This window comes from Batrachochytrium dendrobatidis (genome assembly GCF_000203795.2).
Source record: "Batrachochytrium dendrobatidis JAM81 unplaced genomic scaffold BATDEscaffold_8, whole genome shotgun sequence".
NCBI lineage: Eukaryota > Fungi > Chytridiomycota > Chytridiomycetes > Rhizophydiales > Batrachochytrium > Batrachochytrium dendrobatidis.
This window is the reverse complement of record NW_006281106.1, coordinates 487,475-507,308: the sequence shown is the minus strand read 5'-3', so window position 1 is coordinate 507,308 and position 19,834 is coordinate 487,475. Positions and strand designations below refer to the sequence as shown.

Genomic DNA, 19,834 nt, shown 5'->3' with positions numbered 1-19,834 from the left:
CAGGGAGAACGTGGTGCTGCCATGTTTGAATCCATGAGCGAATACACTCCGTTTGTGGACCCAGATATGATTAAAGCAATCAATGCTGTATTTTTGGGCGGCAGTCTTTTGGTTGCACTGCTTATCTTGTTTCCCTCGTTTCTTTCCTTGCGTGCCGATGGTCGTGTGCAGTGGTCGTGGGTTGCCGTCTTCTCTCCTCTCTTTATTGTCGACGCTGTCTTTATGGTACTCATAATGAGATCGCAGATGCCAAAACCCCGTGATCCGCGTGAAGGCATGGATGATGATGACGACGATGACATCAAGGCCGAGGAAGACGCGAGTTCTAAAAAGACAGAACGTGCTGGAAAGGCTGCGTTGATATCTTATTTGCTTTGCTTTACAATCTTGCAGATCTTGATTGCACTCAAGTTGGATGATGTCATCACTGCTGGATGGTCTCAAGTTTTTATCCCATGGTACATTATGGAGTTTGCGCATCTGTGCATCAAAACACTTTCCACTGTTGCAGAAATTCAGTACAACAAAGCTCTTGCAGCTGCTCATGCTCGTCGCCAAGAAAATGATCCAGAACTGCCACAATTGCCCAAGCCTCTACTACTTATTATATTTGACAAATTTGCACCAACACTATTACGATTTGCTCAAATCATACTACTCTTGCTCAAGTTGGATGGCACACTTTCTGATGTCTCTTGGTCACTTATTTTATTGCCAGTCTGGCTTATGGCTGCATTCAACATTATTTCATTGGCTATATGGGCTGCCCGTGGAAAAAAAGAATCCGGCAAATCCAAGGAAAAAACCGAAGAGTTTAACAGGACACTCACCATGCGCATCATTGCTTTGGCCATATACTTTATTCTATTCTATACTGGCGCAGGGCTTCTTGTTCAGAGACTTTCTAATCCAGATCGAACAACTCCATCTACTGCAGTCATTCTTATCCCTGTGTTTATTATTCTTTCAATTTTATTATGCTGTTTCTGCTGCTGTCTTCCTGCCATGTTTGCCATGATGCGTGCCCAGCTCAAAGAAGAAATGATGCAACCTGAGGATTCTGAATCTGCGCACAAGCCTGCAGGCAACAATATAAATATGCGCATTGAAGACGCAATCCCTAAACCCTTCAAGAGCGGTGCAAGCAGCTCGGACACTATTTAAGCAGATGCCTATTGGACAACTGATCCAGAGTTTTGCTCATTTGCGTAAAGAACAAATCTAGTATGTGATGATATAATAACAATCGAGTTTTCCCATCTTGGTTAAATTTTTTGATTTTACATGTGATTTTATGATTGCAATATTTCAAGTCATGATATTGTAAAGTTCAGCAAGAGAGATAGTGCTGACATATGCAATACCTACATCCATCTACAAATCGTTGTTGTATTTCCTTGAATAATGTCTTGTGGCTCAATTCGATTGGTGTCGATTCCTAACCCTTTTGTAAGCTCTAGTCCAAACTTGACATTATGCACCTATTTCCCAACATGCATCAGGCCATGTGTTGATTTTTCAGCTCAAAATACTAGTCTGTTGCTCACCTTGTGCGCTTCAGTAGACGGAATCAAATGGTATTTGCTTAGTGGAACAAAAAGATTAGCTAAAATTCCAATCAATATGATAGCATGTACACCATCATCTAACATGGATAGATCGTTGGCTTGGATATTCACCATTGCAAGATGCATATTGACAAATCCAAGTAAAAGCTATTTACATTTTAAATAAATATATTAATCAGCTGAACGGTTTAAAACTTTTGATTAACATGGTTCGCGTATTAAAATACCTCGGACAATTCTTTAAATTTTTGAGGTGAATCTACCAATACATCAAATGCATCCATTGCTACTGCTGGTGTCGCATCGCTTGCTGAGATGTCATATCAACACGGTTTTCTATCAGTAAATTATATTCATTGCAAAATGTAAACAATGTAGATTGTCTCCAGTATGGATTACTTTACCTACTACAGAATCCTCCACTGTCGGTATATCTTGGGTCAGTTTATGCACGGTTGTTCGCGTTTTTTCTGTTCCATCAATAACCTGAGTTTGAAGATGTGTAGGTGAGTCGCACATTCCATCTTTATGAAAATATATACAATGCTAAATTAGTGACTGGTTGAGCTTTAAATTACCTGTTTTTGAATGATTGCAATCAAAACATTTGGCGGGAGCGGAAAGGGACACTTTAACAAAGTAGCCAAATCCACCAAGAAACAAAGTAATGATGAGATATCTTGAGCCAAAACACCTATATAATATTCAAAAAATAAAACAGAGTTGGCGTACTAATCTCATGTGTAGAAACTGCATCACAATGATAAATACAGACCGTTGGATTCGGTACTCACCTTTGAGTGTCCATCTGCCTTCAACTTGTGACATGCCAAAATGTCGGTCTACAAATTGAACCACAAGCCCCATAATAAGCTGATAGTTTTTTAAAGTCACTGCTACAAGCGATCCCTTTTCCACAACTTCTTGACCAGTAATTTTTTCTATTCAAACATAGTGATGGTTGTAGCTCAATGGTTTGCACTACTTTATGAAAACATGTTTGAAATTAACAAATATTTAGAATACCCAACAATGTAGCCAGCGCGGTTCCAACAGTGAGCTCAAATAAATCTCGCACAACCAGCATATCTTGATTGATGTAAGAGTTTATCCATTGCTTTAGTGACTATATTATTTATAGTTTAGATATATGTATCCACATGATACAGCAGGATATAGTAAACTTGTTTATAAGATTGAAGCTTTGTCTTGCCTGCATTAGTCGTCTAAACTGCACATCAGCTAAGTCTCGTCCATGGTAGTTCAAAGTCAGCTCAAATAGATAGATACTTGTCAATATTCAAGAGTAGACTGGTAATTGTTATATATCCAGAACTTGGTTTACCTTTGGATGCTTCGTGGATCTCATAAACCGCGTTGTCTGCCATGGCAAGTCAATATAAACTAGCCAGGTGCAGACTTTGACAATCTTGATATAGTAGTCGATATAATCACGTGAGACTAACTGTGGACTGGCTTGGATCGTGCTCACCATTTACAGCCATATTCATGCAAATGGAACACTAAACAAGTGTCAAAATACATAATAAACGGCCAGTTTTATATGGCGGATGTTGTATTTATTGAATTAAAAATGCTCATTAAAGTCGATTCTTGATAGGAAAGCGTAATGAGTGTCCAGTCATGGTTTATTCAAAAGTAGAGAGTTGATCACTCCAAGATAAATACCACAGCTCCATTTTACGTGAATAGGACTGTAAATTTTATTATACTTGTTTTCATTACAAGATATGCCCAATACATTTTCAAAATAGAAATGTCTTTAAAGAAATAATCTAGAGCATTACTCACCCTTCAATTCAAAGTATTTTAGGGCGAGTCTTGGATTTAAAAACGAACTTGAACTAAGCAATTCAATCTTTATTCACTTCATCTATGCTTTCAAATACTATTTCCTCGACTGCTATTAAAGGTAATTAATTTATTGCATGATAGATTTTACTGAAAAATAAGACAAATATGCATTGACATTTTAATTGAACAAGATACATGCACTGCATCCATGCCAAATCCAATGCAATCTTCATTTGCACAGTTGGTTCATAATCAGAACATAGTAGTGCTCGACTCATTTAAGCTTGAATCTGGAATTGTGCTGGAGCAAGTTCCTGTTGCCTACAAAACATGGGGCACGCTGAATGATGCTGGAACCAACGTGATGGTTCTGTGTCATGCAATGTCAGGATCCGCTGATGTAGAAGACTGGTATGATGGCTTGTGGATTATATTTTGTCAATCATTATATTGCCTGTTGACTGGCAGCCGCTTTTTAGCATGTCGTGATTAGAAATCGAGATGGATTACTAATCACGATTAATCACGACTGAACTTGAAAACTCACCCCTGACGATTGATCGGATCCATGCAGGTGGGGACAACTTTTAGGTCCTGGTGCACCATTTGACACTAGCAAGTTTTTTATATTTTGCGGTAATGTGCTTGGATCGCCATATGGTACCGCATCTCCATGCACAATCAACCCAAAAACTGGTTTAAAATATGGTCCAACATTCCCGTTGACCACCATTCGAGATGATGTCAGGCTGCACAAATCCATCTTGGATCTTCTTGGTGTTCAACAAGTGAAATTCTGTATTGGTGGATCAATGGGTGGCATGCAGGCTCTGGAATGGGCACTGACGTTTGGACCCGAATATGTGAGGCATATTGTTCCAATCGCTACTTCTGGCCGTCACTCGGCTTGGTGTATCAGTTGGGGCGAGACACAGCGCCAAGCCATCTACTCTGATTCAAACTACTGTAAGTGCATGCTAAATCACTTTGATAGCAACTGCATGTATGTGATTTTCAAGTGCAAATAGTCTAATCACTTTGGCTGTATTTTTATAGGCGATGGATATTATACTGATGATTGCGTAAGTTTTCTCAACCAAGTGGCCATGCAGATCAAATTCATGATACGCTAATTCATTTTGTGTGTTGCTCGTGGTAGTCGCCAAAGGTAGGACTAGCAGCTGCAAGGATGGTTGCATTGTTGACGTACAGAGCACGCAATTCATTTCAAGCGCGGTTTGGAAGAAAGGTTGTGCCAAAAGTCAGAGGATTATCTAAAACAGAATTAGAGCACAACGAGGGAAACAAATTTAGAATCCATGATTCAAATGATAAGCATGAATCACATGCTACTTTATCATCCAAAGAATCAGAGCCGTCTGTCTATTCGGCGCAAAGCTATATGAGATACCAGGGCGACAAATTTGTTTCAAGGCAAGTCTGCAGTCATATTCTCATTCACAAATGGTTGATGCATGAAAAAATAACGATAAAAATGCTCTGTAATTGCAAGAGATTGCTTACTGTGCAAATCTGCGTACTCTAACACCTGTAAATCGTGAATACATTCAGATTTGATGCAAATTGCTACATTGCAATCACACGCAAGCTGGACAATCACGATATTTCTACTGGTCGAGATGATTACTCTGCTGTACTTGCCTCGATAGTTCAAGACACTCTTGTTATTGGTAAGATGGGTCAACTGAAATAGGTGCTGATTTACGTTCATACCACTGGCTTAACTTCAAATCTCACTTTTCTAAAAGGAATCGAAACAGATGTCCTGTTCACTGTCGAAGATCAACATGAATTGGCTGCAGGAATACCAAACTCTCAAGTTGTGATTGTGCCATCTGAAGAAGGTCATGACGGATTTTTGCTGGAACTCGATCATATGCGCACACTTCTCCAAGATTTTATCCAAAAATGTGCACCTGAAATGGTGGAACTCAACCCCAATGCACAAAAGAATACCAATCAACCTTGATCAAGTATATTTGAAGAAAGCGATGATCTACTTGTATGGTGATACTAAAGTGAATTGCTTATCTGAGATTTTATTTTTTGCCTTCAATAAAAAGAACATGCTGGTTGACTAAAAATGTAGATTAGTTGGTGAATTTAGCATAGTATATCATAAATTACGCATAGCATACACTCACCCACAGGATCATATTTGCGCAATTGAAGTTTGGGAAGTGTTCTTCTGCGGGTAGTTTGGTATGTGAATCCAGTGCCTGCAGTGCTAATAAGTCGCACAACTAGTGTTCTAGATTACAAATTCAATCAGATAGCGGTGAGTATATCAGCCATTACCACCTTGATAGCACTGTCAACTCGCCAAAAGACTCAAGATTTTCTCTATGCAGACTCTTACCTTGCCTTTGCCTTTTTGGACATTGCTTCAACGAGTTTGATCTTTTTGGGATTGAGAAGTGGATTTGCAACCATTCAATTGACCAACTGAATTTGCACGTGATTTAAATTCAGATTAAGTTTCACAAAATTGCATTTGCCCAGTAATCAACTTACGCTTCATTATGGACGATTTTGACTCTGTACTTGTAGACTGGTGAGTCCTTTTATTTAAACTTGAGTCTGTTTTTCTATTTATCAAATGGTTTTTTACTTATAAATGTTTTTGAGTAGTCTGCCCTATATTGATCCTGACTATGACCCAGCCAGTGAGTTCATATTTGTATTCAACTCCAATACCATATCCTTTAAACTAATGCATGTGTGCGTAGTTGTTGATGCTCTTGTCAATGCAGAGCTCCAATCAAGTCGTATACCTCGACCCACTTTAGATCTAATAAAACTAAACGAAACAGAACTATTTAAGGTACATGCTATTCACTCCAAATACATCAATATAAGCCTTGGATCTTGAACTCTTTTAACCATTATCAAAATAGGACCATCCAGCATTGGCAGGGCTTTTAGATCAAGTTGCAGCGGGTATCAAGATGCAAGCTATTGATACCACGAGATTCCGTTTGGAGGCTCCAACTGATGAGAACGAGTGGGATGCAGCTGTAAATAATGCCCGTGCACAACTCGAGCATCAAAGCCAGCGACTAGTCAATTTGGAGTTAGTGACGAGAATGGGTGCCAATGCGTGGCGAATCCACAACTATCAACTCGAGGCAGCAATAAAGAATATGAAATCGCAGTTGGAATTGTGCAATGAACGGATCGAGGCAGTAAACAAGATTCGTAAAGCTGATCAGGTGTGTTTCTATTTGGTTGGATTAGATCATATTGAATCCAAGATCAACTCTATTTGTATATTTGGTCGCTCATATAATTTTGGATCACGATCCGTCATTCCAAACTGTAGATGCAAGCACAACCTACTCTTCGAGCACTATCAGAACGCTGGACTGAACTGATTCAAAGTACAATTGCTGTTCGCATGGAAAACCAGAGACTAGATGCCCAGATTAAACAGTTGCAATCACAAGCACCATCTAAATAAATTCCCACTATTTGCTTGCATTGGAACAATACAAACAGCTTGTTTAAATTTATTTTATGTGCAAGTGTTTAGATGTTTATGGTCAAGGTTAGTTGCACATTCTGATCAGATCCGACTTGCACTGTCCTTGAGTCACATGCATCAGGATGATACTCGATATATATACGTTTGTTATAGGCACAAGCTTGGATTCAACGTACTGCAATTTCAACGAAAATTGTAGTAACGAGTTGACTCGATTAAAATCGGAGTTTAATATCTAGTCTTACAACACCAAGAATGACTGATTTTACAGACTATGAAAACTTCAAGCCTACCATGACCAAGGATGAAGTGCTAGAATGGTTTCAACGCCGACTCAACCGTCCACCTGAAGTATTTGATGTCTATCAGGTATTTTAAATTTATTCAAGATATGGTGTGATGAATCAGGAATAATAGGATATGTCGAGTATCTATTTCATTCGTGATGTAGTCATCGAAAACGTAGTATTGATATTTGCATGATATACTGGTTAGGTGGCCAAAGACTTTTACCAACTTGGTGCATATTCACGAGCATTAATATGCCTTCAGCAATACGTATGCATTTAAAGTTTGCAAGTACCAAGTTGATTGTCAAGTACCAACATATATTTTGGTTTCATGGTATGAATAGGTGACTCTTCCAGGAGCAGCTCTTGCGGGACGACACCTTCTTGGTTACTGTTATCTCAATCTAGGAGAGCCCGAACATGCACTGCGAGAGTTTAAGAAATGTGTTAAAGGTAACAAGTCAGATTTAGCACATGAAGAGTTGATTGTAGGAATTCAAACATGATACTTGATGATTGATAAACCCATATTGTATAGAGGGATATAATGATGACTGGCAGCTTGTTGTTGAGCTTATAATGGAAGTGGAGGCAAAACGACGAGAGACTATTGATGCTTGACAGGATGAGTTTTAAACATGATAATAGTTTAAATTGATATAGAAGAGAAATAAACAATCGTTTGGATTGGTATTAAAAGTGGGATCAAGTTTAGTGGATATCGTTCAAGACTTTGTTGATTGCAGAAATAAGCTTTCCCAGTCACCATAAAATGACACTCTTCAAAAAAACTCCAATACGATTCAGTAAAGATAATCTACAAGGTTTGATACTGATAGGTCAAGTGGATCGATGCTATATTGCATGTATCCTTCCTTTACATTCAGCAGTGGTCGACCTTGAGTTGCAAATCAGTTGGCAGTCGAGTCATTGCGATCTTTTGGTCTTCATTGATCAGCATGCAGCCGACGAGCGCATTCGTCTTGAACAGCTCCTACATGAGCAGCCAAAAAGCGACATTGACATACTCAAATCCCGGGCCTGCAGGAAAGTCACTCGATCCAGTATGCATAAGTGATAGACAATGGTAAACTAATAAACTATTGCATTCATTAATTAGATCTGCAATCAAGTTTGGGGATTATCTATCTCAATCAAGCTGCTCCTTCCTATTGAATAGTCTTTCCAAATGCAAGTTTCCCTTTCAATGTGGTAGGTAGAGTAATGGCCTCTGCACCACAGCATCCATACCAATACTAAAACACCATTCTAGCGCATGGCCGACCCACCATTTCCCCGATTGGATATCTTCCCAGTGCTTCCAACTCGAGTCTTGAAAAGAATCCAACCTTTTTGTATCAACATATTCAAATGGATGGTATCTACACGTTGAAAACAGGTTGTGTAGGTTTAATAATGCTATGCATGGCTCAGGACAAATACTAATTCATACTTGATAGCTGTGAAGCCTGGTACATGCTTTGTTTGTAACAAGGAGTCTCAAAATGTCCTAACAAATGGAGCTGGAGATTGGTTTTATGTATGCATCTCCCATACCAGTGACCGAAGGTATAGTCGGGATATTTTCTAGCAAGTATTGACAAGTCTAAATACTCCAAACTGAATCTCTTGAATATGGTAGTTTTTGTCGACCAGAAAAAGTATCCCTGCCAGCACCATCCAAGCCGAATCCAGAAAAAGTAGAGCCCAAGAGTGATGCCGCATCCAAAGAAACTGACTCCAAGCCAGCTGAAAAGACTCCAGATGCACCAACTCCTTTAAAAGAATCAAACCAGTTTACACTAACATCCAACTTTGTCTGTATGTCAATTCTAATATTGATTGTCATGATCAAGCATACTATGTCTATATTAAACACTTGTGATTTATCCAATATCATGACAGATCTAAGACAAAATTATCACAAGAAACGAGAACAAGCCAAAAGTGCCAAAGCTATTTCATCTCAACTACCATCTGTGCCAAGACGATCTGGATTTTAAAATTAGCCAATGATCTGGGTATTCATATGTGAATACGGCAAAAACACTCGAGCCAAGATTTAAAATAAACAATTATCATGGAATCCAATAGATATGATTTACGGCTGTAGATATAAACAGTAGGTAAGAAAGAATTGCTTACAAGTACAATTGCTGCAAGTTCAAGTACTATCGAGAATCGAATCTGCCAATTATATTCAAGTATTTAAAAAGTTGTCTTGAACCCAACATCTTGTCGAATTATAGCAAATCACTTACATGGACCAACCACTCGTAAATAAGAAACACCTTTTGAAGCCTAGACCAGCAGCCTTGATACACAAAGACAGCAGACCTGTAGCATTTCTTTCCGTAGAAAACAGCCCTCAAGATCCTGAATCCAGCACCGATAAATCTACAGAGCCTGCAGATGAACTAGAGTCGGACATTTTAGAAGATGACAGTATCGCATTGGGGGAAACTACAGGATTACCAGACCTTTCCATTGAAGATGTTGCTAAACTTCGCACAGAAAGTCTAGAAAGACTCAAGAGTACATGGGAGATTATCTGCTCCAAGTATGGTCGCTCGTTTGAAGGAGAAAGCGATGAGATTGACCTAACTACTGGCCGAATAGTTATAGACCGAGGATTTCTCAAACGGTCCCACTCAAAGGCTATTGGGCATTCCATTCCGTCCACATTGTTAGCAAGGGATATGAAACTAGCAATAGATTCATTAGAGAATGAAAATACACATGATGGTCTTGGCCCACATGTTGCAACGGAAGACCCACACTTAGATCCACTCACTTCACACCCTATACCAACCACCTCGTTTGGCGCTGGCATGGCCAGTGCCATTACAAATATCACTAAATCATCTACTTCTAGTTTACCCACAGAATCTCAGGCAGATATGATAATATCAGAATTGCTCTACGATGACGATGCATTTGATCGTATCTTGCTGCCACGCTCAGAAATTTACAGATCCATGACTACACTAAATTTACCATTTGAAGATCTGGATAGTAGCGATGAAGATGGTTTGCTGGATATGTCAGATTATACATCCGAGACAAGTGGAACGTATACGATTGATCTTACAGATGATATCAACAATAATAGCATAGACCCGCTTGTATTACAGGATTCACAGCTATCTCCATTCAATCAAGCTGGAAATGCATCACTACCAAGAACAGATCGTATCATATCAGCGTTTGATCAAAACCTTTCACACTCTTCGTCTCCATTATCGCGCTCTATTTACATGGATAACCATTATGACTTGGATCCATTGACAACTCCTACTAAAATGATACGTAGATTATCACCCATTCGCCAAGAATACTGGAGCATGGACACGCAAGCCATGGCACAAAGAAAAAATCCTCGCTATAGCCATCGAATGCGTTCTTATCACAGTCCAACTCGGCGATCGCATGCGATGTTGCCTCGGAATCCATCACTGGGGAGACGGGATTGGCCCAACCAGCATATTGAAGATGCATCACAGCATCAATGGATAGATTTAAAGAATACTTTTGAATATCTATCTGATTTTGACAGCCATCAATTCGAAGAGCACGTACCAATTCACCAGCAATTACCTGGACATGCACCACACAGTCGTCAACATACTGAGCCACGCTCAAGGCATTATACTTCAAGACTCGAACGAGTTGATCATTGCTGGGATACAATGTCTCAACATGATGTTTACCAGTCAGAGTTAGATACCCAAGTACAATTTGAAACACCACGCCAATCTCGGATGCAGCACAATATACAGTTTGATCATTATGTAGAAAATGAATGGGAATAGTGATTGATGTTGGACAAATCAATAGTATATTTATGGCATATTTGTGTTTTTTGAAGACTCTTTTGTCGCATTCTTCAATGTGTAAAGCTGACCTATTGATTAACAGAGCAGATAGTACCGATTCAAGAGTCAATGACTTGAAAGTGATATACAGGTATCTTGGAAATATCATTATGATTTAAATGGATGGTTCAATGTGAATCAGCGTACCAAGTTGTTCAGGTGAAAAAGTATCGAGTTGAGATCCATCCAACCTTGTCCCCACATTGATCGAGTTGTCTGCTTTAACCGATTGATCGAGCTGAGTCTGTAGAGTAGTTTTATAGGATGACCAACCTTTTATAAACCCTGGCAGATATTTTGGTTGTGCATTTCGATGGCGAGCAAACTCTTCCCAAATATATTTGTTGCCAACAAATCTAAGTGCTTAATGAATTAAATATTCAAAGGCATTAAAAGTTCTGATTAGACTTGTACTTGAATATCGATGCTATGCAAGGTCAGCGATTCCAAAAGGAAATGAATGCTATTGTAGTGCATGAATACATGTCCAAACAACTATTAAAATCAACGAGTATAAATAAACCTGGTGGTAGTTGTCGATGCAGTCTTCGAATAGAACGATACAACTGTAAAGCATCCGGTAGTGTTGATATGTATCCAGACATGATGGTTATCAAACACTTTAACAGGACAAGTTTTATACCGTGTTCACGTGATGGTTGCAATGAAGCGTATCGATCATGTATTTCTACACTTGACATTATTCCAGCAATGTACGTGTTAGAAGCTGATTCCACTACAGCCGCAGAAAAACATCACATTGTACGTCTGATTGGTTCTATTCCAAAAGTTGACTCGGTCATCAAACTGATTGGGCAACTGCTTAGATCGAGCTGTTCAACGACTCCTTGCTATATGACACTCGTAGACAGTGTTTGTGTGCTACTCCGAGATGATGAACACAACTCAAAACCTACAGATATACTTTCAATTAAACCATCGCAAGTTGTTTTGATATCCATGATTGGATGTGATAAAAGTATGATAAACGAGAATGACGGAACTGCCAATTTCTGCATGTTTAGTGCAGATCCTAATGAGCAAAAACAAGCTATTCAGATGCTACTATCGACCATCAAGTTGGCTATGCAGCCCTGCAATGAGCCATGTATGAAACTCTGGTGGTTTATACATTATATACTTTGATTCTGATTTTTAAATTGCAAATCTACATTAATATTGTATTTATCCGCTGTTTAATTCGACTAACGGGTATGATTTTGATTTTTATGCAACCCTTGCCAACAATAGACCAAAGTATTACCATCCATGGATGTCCTTTAATATACAAGCCTTTTGTTGATACTCTTGTTAGCTACAAGTGGAAATCAGACGTATATCACATGTATGTCACAAAATCACCAATTAATAAATATAACGTGGCGATTGGTGATTGCTGGGTAGATGATACAACCGGTGAAACGTTTGTTATTGATCATATCAAGGAGTCTGATATTCCGGCAGTAAGTTTTTAAAATGGCAAGATTAATGGATCGATTTTTTTAGTGATTGTTGAACCAATGTTCATAAATTGTTTATTATTACAATTCAGATCATGCTGGAAAGAACTGTCGATTATGGCGTTGACTATGTCAGATTTGCAACTCTCGAGTATCCATTGTCACAACTCAATTGTGTGATTCGCGTTTTTCCTAAAGGTGTCGATCCGGTGTCAAATCCTTCATTAGGAGTACCAGTATCGTGGGCTGCCAGTCATCATGATTTTCAAATTGGCATGCTTGCCACTATCGATTCATATAGAAGACGCAGTCTTGCAGCTAAATGCGTCGAGGTTGTTTCTCAGCTGCAACTTCATTTCTTGAAATCCAATTTTGAAACTTTGTTGGGTGATTCGATCCTAAGTTTTGGATTTGTCAAGGAAGGAAACGATGCATCCGCTGCTGTGATGGAACAGTGTGGGTATTCGAGATACGAGCAAGACCAATTCCAATGGCTGGGTGTAAATGCCATGGATATCGAGTAGTTTATTTCAAAAGCGTATCAAACATTTGTAATAAAGTCTGGATCAAAGACTGCTTTATATGATGACAATGACATTGGAACAAGACGGACTGAAATAAATGCAAGTAGATGCTCACTGTTGATAAAAAGAAATCTCGGCTCGAGTTTCGACTCGACGTCTTGGATTGCCATTCATCTATTCAGATAATGAATGATAATGACCCTTCTACAATCAGACTTGTTCAGATGTGCGCTGCACCGACTAACCCGGATATAATAAAGTTGGAGCACAATGACACTGATGTTATACAGCCAGCCAATGCTATGGTAGTGGATGAAAAAACAGTATATCCAGTCCTGCCACCCAGCTCTCACTCGGCCAAAACCATTACAAAGACGTCTGGCAAGGTAGCTCGTACTACTATTGCTACATGGGAATCCACAGCTAAAAATGATATACAGGATGAGGATACTGAGTCGGCAACATATGCATTAAAGAATGGCAAGTTGCCAGCAAAAGGACAGAGTTCCACTGCATCCATTGAGGATGTTGAAATGGAAGATGCTGAGCACACTACAGAAACAATGACGATCGATCTGCTGCCTCCTCAGATTGCTAGCGATGTGAGTATTCCATTGTGGTTTTGTCCATGTGTGCATCAGCATCTAGTATAAGCTAGATTGCATGTCACCATGAGTGCAAGTTCTTTGTGATGGTCATGATCTGTATTTACTATAATATCAACTTGGAATGCTATTTAATCCAACAGCTTGTTGCTGAGAAGCTTAAAAACAACAAGGCATTACAGACTGAACGAGAAGGACTTGTGTCGTTTCGAGTAGTCAAAAACGATGGAACAGACGAGTCGATGATACTACTCACTGGACTGAAGAATATTTATCAGCGGCAGCTACCAAATATGCCAAGGGAATATATTTCTAGACTGGTTTATGACAGGTTGGTTTGAACATATGATGTCTACTACAAGTATTGATACAGCATGCATGATTACTGATGCTTCGTGTCGGTTTATTTTATGAAATGCTAGAAACCACCACCACATGGCAGTTGTGCGTCGTCCATTGATTGTTCTTGGTGGAATCACGTATCGACCCTTTGACAAACGAAACTTTGCCGAGATTGTATTCTGTGCAATCACATCGACAGAACAAGTACAGGCACGTAATGCCATCTTGTTATGGGTGATAATGTAAAGATTAGGCTTTTTAATCATGCTGATTTCTTGAATATACAGGGCTATGGATCCCGGCTTATGAGCCATGTAAAGGACTATGTGCGAGAAGCATACGATATTTGGAATTTTTTAACCTATGCAGATAATTATGCAGTCGGATATTTCAAAAAACAGGTTTGCATTTAATCATATATCATTTGTAAACAAGATATTTGACGTACAATCGAGTCACCCTATTGCTAACTTTTCTACTACTCATGATTCTGAAATACAAGGGATTTACCACAGAGATCACTTTAGAGAAGCGATTATGGGTTGGATACATTAAGGATTATGAAGGTGGAACCATTATGCAGGTAAATAATATACCTGAATTATATCCTGATTAGTCTTTCAATAGATACACACTATATACTTGGTTTCTATTGAAAAGGGTTGTGCATATACTTATCATTTTTATTAAAAGTGCCATATGATCAAGAAAATCAAATATCTGGACGTTGTAAACACAATTGTTGCACATCGATGGGTAAGTGTTGCCACATTTATTCAATTTCAGAAAATAGTGATTGTATCAGCATAGCTTTAATACGATGGGGTTTAAACTAGTTTCTATAAAGTATATTGACATATTTGACTTGCATGTCATGGTTGTTTATAGGCAGTATTTAAAAAAATCAAAGAGGCAAGCAAGTCAAGCATAGTTTATCCCGGAATCAAAGATTTTAGTCAAGAAGTCGAGCATATAGACCCAATGTTCATTCCAGGACTAAGTATGAATTGGATTGATAAACTGTATCAACACCAACACGTGCAGTCTATGTAAACCATCTTGTTGGTGATTGGATATATGTTTATAATAACATTTACTTTACTACTATTTCCATCTCTAGAGGAGGCAGGATGGACTCCTGGATTAGTGTATGTTTCTTACTTTTATGATTTGAAATTGGTTTGATGGGCTGACAAGTGCTCATCACATGTATGGTTTTAGATCGACACGCCCACCGCCAAGAGAACGAAGTATGTTGCATATATTTATGAAAAAGATGGTGGTTGAGCTCAAAGTAAGTTGGTTTGTTTTTGTTTGAATTGCAATTGCAATTGAAATTGGGACTTGCTGATTAAATGTATACTAGGAGGATGATAACTCATGGCCATTTCTTGAACCTGTTGCTGGAGTGCCTGACTACTATGATATTATTAAAGAACCGATGGGTAAATGGATTTATTTTGAAAATAATAGAAATGTCAATCTCCGTGTTGTAACCATGTGCCTATATTTTAACTGATGAATGTAGATCTTGGAACGTTGGAAAAGAATGTTGATAATGACAAATACACACGCTCAGATCAGTTTTTTAAAGATGTACTGTTGATTTTTTCAAACTGTCGCATATATAACGAAGATTCGTCTCCATATGCAAGATGGTACGTGATACAGTTTTGATTTTTGAATAACCTGCTTATTATGTGATGGGTTGCAATTCTAATGGATCTGTTTTGTTTGATTGCACAACTAGTGCTGTTCGAGTAGAGAAATGGTTTCGAGATAGATTCAAACACCTCAAGGCTGAAATGCGAATTGAATAAAATCATTGAATACTACCGATACCGGTGTAGTGTGTAATACCGATTGTTTTCATCATCGGATAGGTTTTGACTACAACATAGATGCAACGAATACGGCTATAAAGAACAAACATGACAGTTGTACAAGAGATTTCAAAATACTATGTCATAAAGTTGTCAAACATTTATTTTAAAAATAAAGGACTGTGACTTGAATAAGCAAGCAGTGTTGATTCCAACATAAAGCAGGTTTTCAAGATTAGATTTAAAAGATAAAGATGCCACCAACAAGGGCAACGGTGCCAACAATAGTCATTACTGTCCAAGCCGACTCCACTGATCGCAAACTGAATGATTTATGTGAACCAGTAGTAGATCCAGCAGATCCAGTTGAGCTGGTGGATGTGGAATTAGCGCTTGGGGAACTGCCAGAAACGAGGTTAATAGGTGGAAGTCCCTTTCCAGCTACGCGATCCCAAAAGCCTTCATCGTAAGCAGCATAGCCAAGGCATTCATCGATGGGCATTGGCTTATATTTACCCGTTCCAGCAAGAATAGCATCAAGAGCTGGACCAGCTTGTGGTTCAGTGGTAGCAAACAGATCGTGTTCAAGGGAGATGACAGGAGAGCTTCCAGCATTAGCTTTGGCACCAAACTTTACTGCAACATCCTTAGCTCCGGCAGCATCGGCTGAATCCACATTCCATTCAACAATGATAAGACCCAAGTTGTGAAGAATTTTACGAATGCGTTCGTCAATATCACCAACTAATAAAAATATTTGAATGGGGGTAAGTTAAGAGCAACTCTTGCCAAACATATCAAAGACACGATTCAGCCTTTACAGCTTCAAGTGTAAACTGTCAGCACTTACAAGGTGGACGGAAAAAACGAGGAGTAACGCCGATTACGTCCTTGATAATTCGAGCATTGTAAATAATTTCAGCGACAAACTGTTCATTAGTGACAGCAGTGGAATTTCTGTGTGACCAAGTATGTAAAGCAATATGGTGGCCAGCTTGGTATGTGCGAAGCAAAACATCGGAATATTGAAGCACTCGAGATCCAACAATAAAGAAGGTAGCTTTAACCTTTTTAGCGGCTAACACTGAAAGTAGATTATCAGTGTAAGGACTAAATATGTGAATACAAGGTTGCGATTTAATAATGATTAGCAATAATTTACGATTGACAAGGCAGTATCAATGTAAGCAATACATAATAGACAGCTAGTCTTATGAAATGATTGATGCCGAGTTTACTGGACAAGATTGTTTTCAAACTCTTTGACAGTTTGACAGACAACAGTCGAATCCAATCACTGGATTGCAATGAATGAATTTGACGATCGCACAATGATGGCTATGCCAAAAGACTTGTTCAAATCAAAGCCATCGTTTGGTTTGCATGATAGACAATGCTTTGAAAGATCGAGAATTCCAGTAGGAAGACGAATATTTAAGCCTTGTCATCCAAAGCGAAATAGTGGCGGTGACTAGAGATAAATTGCCAGTGATTCCAACTATACGAATACACGGCTACAATGGAATGCAAACCTACCCAGGCCCATCGTCATACGAAAGTCCCCACATATTAGCACTTGGGCAAGTAACGATATCTGCAGACCAGTTTGGCGTAGGAAGTCCCAAAGCATTGACAGGAATGTTAGGAATGTCCTTTAAAATAGTGTTAGACCAAGTAGCATTGGCAGGAGCGAGTACATCTGGAGCAGGATAATCGGTGGCTATAGGAACGGCAGCATTGATAGCAGACGATAAAGTTAAAAAGACAAAGGACGCAGTGATTGAAAAGATGGAAGTAGGATGCATTGTGTTACAAGGAAATGAATTTAGACAGGCCAAGTGATGGTTTAAAACAACTTTTGAATGGACTGGATTACAGATTGGATTGGGGTGGAAGAGTGAGCTTGCGTGAAATTACTGCTTATACAGCCATGTTCATGTTCATATAAAATGAAGCAATTTTGCATCTTAACACTGCCTCAATTTTGCTTTGGAATAAACAATGGCTGATGGATTGCGCTTTCTGCTAAACTGTTTCAATTGAAATATTTAAAATCATCAAGCAATTCCCAACAAGGTTAAAGAATATTTCAATTGCAACATTACTATTTGTTAAACAGTCAAAAGATCATGTTTAATAAATTTGTTGAGTCTACAAGACACAGTGTTGACTATTGTATTTAATATGAATTATTCCATGAGATTGGTAGTTTATTATGTATTGACACTTGATTTACGTGAATATCCATGGAATATTTATACAATATTTATACAATATTCATGTAGTTTTTATACAATTTTAATTATCGATTAAAATTCAATTGCAACACTCGATCGAGTGATTTGGTTGCAACTTACAAAATATTGTTCAATGCATTTTACCTGATGGTATGTGAATTTCAATCTTTTTAAACACTTGTTGCCATCAACAATTAGTAAATCATCCCGTTGTGATGACATCTCAACTACCTCCTAGCTTGCTGAGGCTGTTTGCCCCTCGGCCTGCTCTTCCTTATATGCCTGCATTGGCTGATCCAAAAACTAAAACTGCTCCCATCTATACCAGTGTCAGTTCGTTCCTGCCGCTATGTCGAATGGGCCATGATCCTGACTATATTGCTACCGAGACTATGGAAGACAGAAAGAAACGGCTGGTATGCCTTTATCAATCATGGTTTCTATTCATTCTTGATATCTGGATTTTATTGTATTTATCGCTTGAAAGTGACATTTGCGGAACATGTCTGAACTCTGTTCAAGGTCTTGGTTTGAGCAAGATCTTTGGTGCACTCTGAATCTATTGCATGTGTGAATACTGGCTCAGCTGATGTTACAGTTGTCTTGAATCATCTGGATTTGCATTCATAATGTGATGCCTAGTATTTTGATCTATACAAAACATTAATCTAGAAGAGCTTTACATCATGTTCATTAAATATTGCAAATCGTGTACTCTAATCCTTTCTATACATACTGATCGTTTTTACGTTTGATCCTGCTTATAAAGGCGGCAGAAAAGGCTGCAAAAACTGCTGCTGCCCTCCAGGAAGCCATCGATGCGTGGGATCCTCACAAGGATGAAAATGCCACTGCTGAACCATACAAGACTTTGTTTGTTTCTCGCTTAGTGAGTCGTGTGCTCAAATGACCATGTCAAGTTTATTTTTAATGGTCTGATCTAACCCTTATCCTAGTCGTTTGATACTACAGAAAAAACACTCAAGCATGAGTTTGAAGCTTTTGGCGAAGTCAAATCAGTCAGTCACTATTCACTCTATACCTTTAATTCAAACCCACTACCCCACCGTAAACATATTGTTTGTATGGGGTTGGTGGACTGGTGTTTTGTAATATCTTGCCAACTTATTTTCAATTCATGTTTTCTAGGTTAGCATTGTTAAAGATCTTAAAACAGGCAAACCACGAGGATATGCATTTATTGAATTTGAGCATGAACGAGACATGAAGATTGCATATAAAGATGCAGAAGGTCTTAAAATTGATGGACGACGTATCTTGGTAGATGTTGAGCGTGGGCGAACTGTGCCCGGATGGAAGCCTCGGAGACTTGGAGGTGGATTGGGTGGGACACGAAATGGGCTTCGTCCTGCAACTACAACTACTGCCGAGTCTGCAGCAGGACCACCATCCCGTAATGATTATTCTTCTTCTGGTAATGGTGACTTCAAGGACAGAGATCGTGATAGAGGCAGTTATCGCCAACGGGACTCTCGTGACACTGGTCGAAATGACGATTCACGTAATGGGGGCCGTTACGACGACTATCGAGGTGGAAGTCGCTATGATGATCGTCGTGGATCTCGTACTAATGGGCCTTCAGACCGTTACAGAGACAAAGATCGCGACCGTGACAGAAGCGACAGCTACCGAGGCGATAGAGACCGCAGTGACAGAGATCGCGATAGGCGCAGGTCTCGGAGTCCTCGTCGCAGAGATGAAGGCCGGGAGAGCAGTCGCAGATACTAATCAAATATTTGGACTATTCCAACATCAAAAAAAATGGTATA

The 19,834-nt window shown here is 39.0% G+C and overlaps 11 protein-coding genes across 11 annotated transcripts; 8 read left to right on the top strand and 3 right to left on the bottom strand.

Moving 5' to 3' along the window:
- Window positions 1-938: 938 nt before the first annotated feature.
- On the bottom strand, window positions 939-2,956 carry BATDEDRAFT_35391 (uncharacterized protein). The gene is made up of 10 exons (XM_006679921.1): window positions 2,914-2,956; window positions 2,782-2,841; window positions 2,595-2,694; window positions 2,363-2,509; window positions 2,147-2,262; window positions 1,973-2,054; window positions 1,796-1,878; window positions 1,548-1,715; window positions 1,369-1,481; window positions 939-1,221 (listed from the first exon to the last, which is right to left on the bottom strand). Exons 1-10 carry the CDS (start codon window positions 2,935-2,937, stop codon window positions 1,173-1,175), a joined length of 942 nt encoding a protein of 313 aa, XP_006679984.1. The 5' UTR covers window positions 2,938-2,956; the 3' UTR covers window positions 939-1,172.
- A 635-nt stretch (window positions 2,957-3,591) lies between these two features.
- On the top strand, window positions 3,592-5,373 carry BATDEDRAFT_30250 (homoserine O-acetyltransferase; the record flags this gene model as incomplete). Its single annotated transcript, XM_006679889.1, has 6 exons — window positions 3,592-3,794; window positions 3,958-4,349; window positions 4,440-4,465; window positions 4,543-4,821; window positions 4,993-5,074; window positions 5,153-5,373. The coding sequence occupies 6 exons, from the start codon at window positions 3,592-3,594 to the stop codon at window positions 5,371-5,373; spliced, it is 1,203 nt and encodes a 400-aa protein (XP_006679952.1).
- Window positions 5,374-5,443: 70 nt separating this feature from the next.
- BATDEDRAFT_89897 (mitochondrial 54S ribosomal protein YmL39) lies at window positions 5,444-5,837 on the bottom strand (the record flags this gene model as incomplete). Its single annotated transcript, XM_006680006.1, has 3 exons — window positions 5,444-5,481; window positions 5,549-5,655; window positions 5,764-5,837. 3 exons carry the CDS (start codon window positions 5,835-5,837, stop codon window positions 5,444-5,446), a joined length of 219 nt encoding a protein of 72 aa, XP_006680069.1.
- An 89-nt stretch (window positions 5,838-5,926) lies between these two features.
- Window positions 5,927-6,864, top strand: BATDEDRAFT_89766 (uncharacterized protein; the record flags this gene model as incomplete). Its single annotated transcript, XM_006680104.1, has 5 exons — window positions 5,927-5,958; window positions 6,036-6,070; window positions 6,134-6,228; window positions 6,302-6,616; window positions 6,727-6,864. The coding sequence occupies 5 exons, from the start codon at window positions 5,927-5,929 to the stop codon at window positions 6,862-6,864; spliced, it is 615 nt and encodes a 204-aa protein (XP_006680167.1).
- A 318-nt stretch (window positions 6,865-7,182) lies between these two features.
- Window positions 7,183-7,799, top strand: BATDEDRAFT_89767 (uncharacterized protein; the record flags this gene model as incomplete). The annotated part of the gene is made up of 4 exons (XM_006680103.1): window positions 7,183-7,257; window positions 7,384-7,446; window positions 7,523-7,631; window positions 7,717-7,799. The coding sequence occupies 4 exons, from the start codon at window positions 7,183-7,185 to the stop codon at window positions 7,797-7,799; spliced, it is 330 nt and encodes a 109-aa protein (XP_006680166.1).
- Window positions 7,800-7,950: 151 nt separating this feature from the next.
- BATDEDRAFT_25830 (uncharacterized protein) lies at window positions 7,951-9,181 on the top strand (the record flags this gene model as incomplete). Its single annotated transcript, XM_006679834.1, has 6 exons — window positions 7,951-8,252; window positions 8,299-8,390; window positions 8,452-8,556; window positions 8,639-8,747; window positions 8,821-8,999; window positions 9,084-9,181. The coding sequence occupies 6 exons, from the start codon at window positions 7,951-7,953 to the stop codon at window positions 9,179-9,181; spliced, it is 885 nt and encodes a 294-aa protein (XP_006679897.1).
- Window positions 9,182-9,439: 258 nt separating this feature from the next.
- Window positions 9,440-10,990, top strand: BATDEDRAFT_89769 (uncharacterized protein; the record flags this gene model as incomplete). Its single annotated transcript, XM_006680102.1, has 1 exon — window positions 9,440-10,990. One exon carries the CDS (start codon window positions 9,440-9,442, stop codon window positions 10,988-10,990), a length of 1,551 nt encoding a protein of 516 aa, XP_006680165.1.
- A 492-nt stretch (window positions 10,991-11,482) lies between these two features.
- BATDEDRAFT_25828 (uncharacterized protein) lies at window positions 11,483-13,037 on the top strand (the record flags this gene model as incomplete). The annotated part of the gene is made up of 3 exons (XM_006679833.1): window positions 11,483-12,161; window positions 12,305-12,516; window positions 12,606-13,037. 3 exons carry the CDS (start codon window positions 11,483-11,485, stop codon window positions 13,035-13,037), a joined length of 1,323 nt encoding a protein of 440 aa, XP_006679896.1.
- A 185-nt stretch (window positions 13,038-13,222) lies between these two features.
- BATDEDRAFT_89770 (uncharacterized protein) lies at window positions 13,223-15,804 on the top strand (the record flags this gene model as incomplete). Its single annotated transcript, XM_006680101.1, has 12 exons — window positions 13,223-13,639; window positions 13,786-13,973; window positions 14,065-14,218; window positions 14,272-14,385; window positions 14,487-14,567; window positions 14,678-14,740; window positions 14,873-14,984; window positions 15,105-15,132; window positions 15,206-15,278; window positions 15,351-15,429; window positions 15,513-15,642; window positions 15,735-15,804. The coding sequence occupies 12 exons, from the start codon at window positions 13,223-13,225 to the stop codon at window positions 15,802-15,804; spliced, it is 1,509 nt and encodes a 502-aa protein (XP_006680164.1).
- A 139-nt stretch (window positions 15,805-15,943) lies between these two features.
- Window positions 15,944-17,685, bottom strand: BATDEDRAFT_37113 (uncharacterized protein). The gene is made up of 3 exons (XM_006679959.1): window positions 17,344-17,685; window positions 16,658-16,917; window positions 15,944-16,551 (listed from the first exon to the last, which is right to left on the bottom strand). Exons 1-3 carry the CDS (start codon window positions 17,610-17,612, stop codon window positions 16,049-16,051), a joined length of 1,032 nt encoding a protein of 343 aa, XP_006680022.1. The 5' UTR covers window positions 17,613-17,685; the 3' UTR covers window positions 15,944-16,048.
- Window positions 17,686-18,259: 574 nt separating this feature from the next.
- Window positions 18,260-19,793, top strand: BATDEDRAFT_89771 (uncharacterized protein; the record flags this gene model as incomplete). The annotated part of the gene is made up of 4 exons (XM_006680100.1): window positions 18,260-18,460; window positions 18,814-18,933; window positions 19,001-19,063; window positions 19,194-19,793. 4 exons carry the CDS (start codon window positions 18,260-18,262, stop codon window positions 19,791-19,793), a joined length of 984 nt encoding a protein of 327 aa, XP_006680163.1.
- Between the last annotated feature and the right edge of the window lie 41 nt (window positions 19,794-19,834).

Bases quoted from the DNA above. Each gene is read 5' to 3' on its own strand.
- BATDEDRAFT_37113 (XM_006679959.1), bottom strand. From the start codon at position 17,612: ATGCATCCTACTTCCATCTTTTCAATCACTGCGTCCTTTGTCTTTTTA. The intron at 16,918-17,343 runs GTAGGTTTGCAT...TCACATATTTAG, and splicing joins TCGTATGACGATGGGCCTGG to TCCTTACACTGATAATCTAC. The intron at 16,552-16,657 runs GTAAGTGCTGAC...TATTTTTATTAG, and splicing joins TCGTTTTTTCCGTCCACCTT to TTGGTGATATTGACGAACGC.
- BATDEDRAFT_35391 (XM_006679921.1), bottom strand. From the start codon at position 2,937: ATGAGATCCACGAAGCATCCAAAG. The intron at 2,263-2,362 runs GTGAGTACCGAA...AATATTATATAG, and splicing joins AGGCAGATGGACACTCAAAG to GTGTTTTGGCTCAAGATATC. The intron at 1,879-1,972 runs GTAAAGTAATCC...ATGACATCTCAG, and splicing joins AGTGGAGGATTCTGTAGTAG to CAAGCGATGCGACACCAGCA.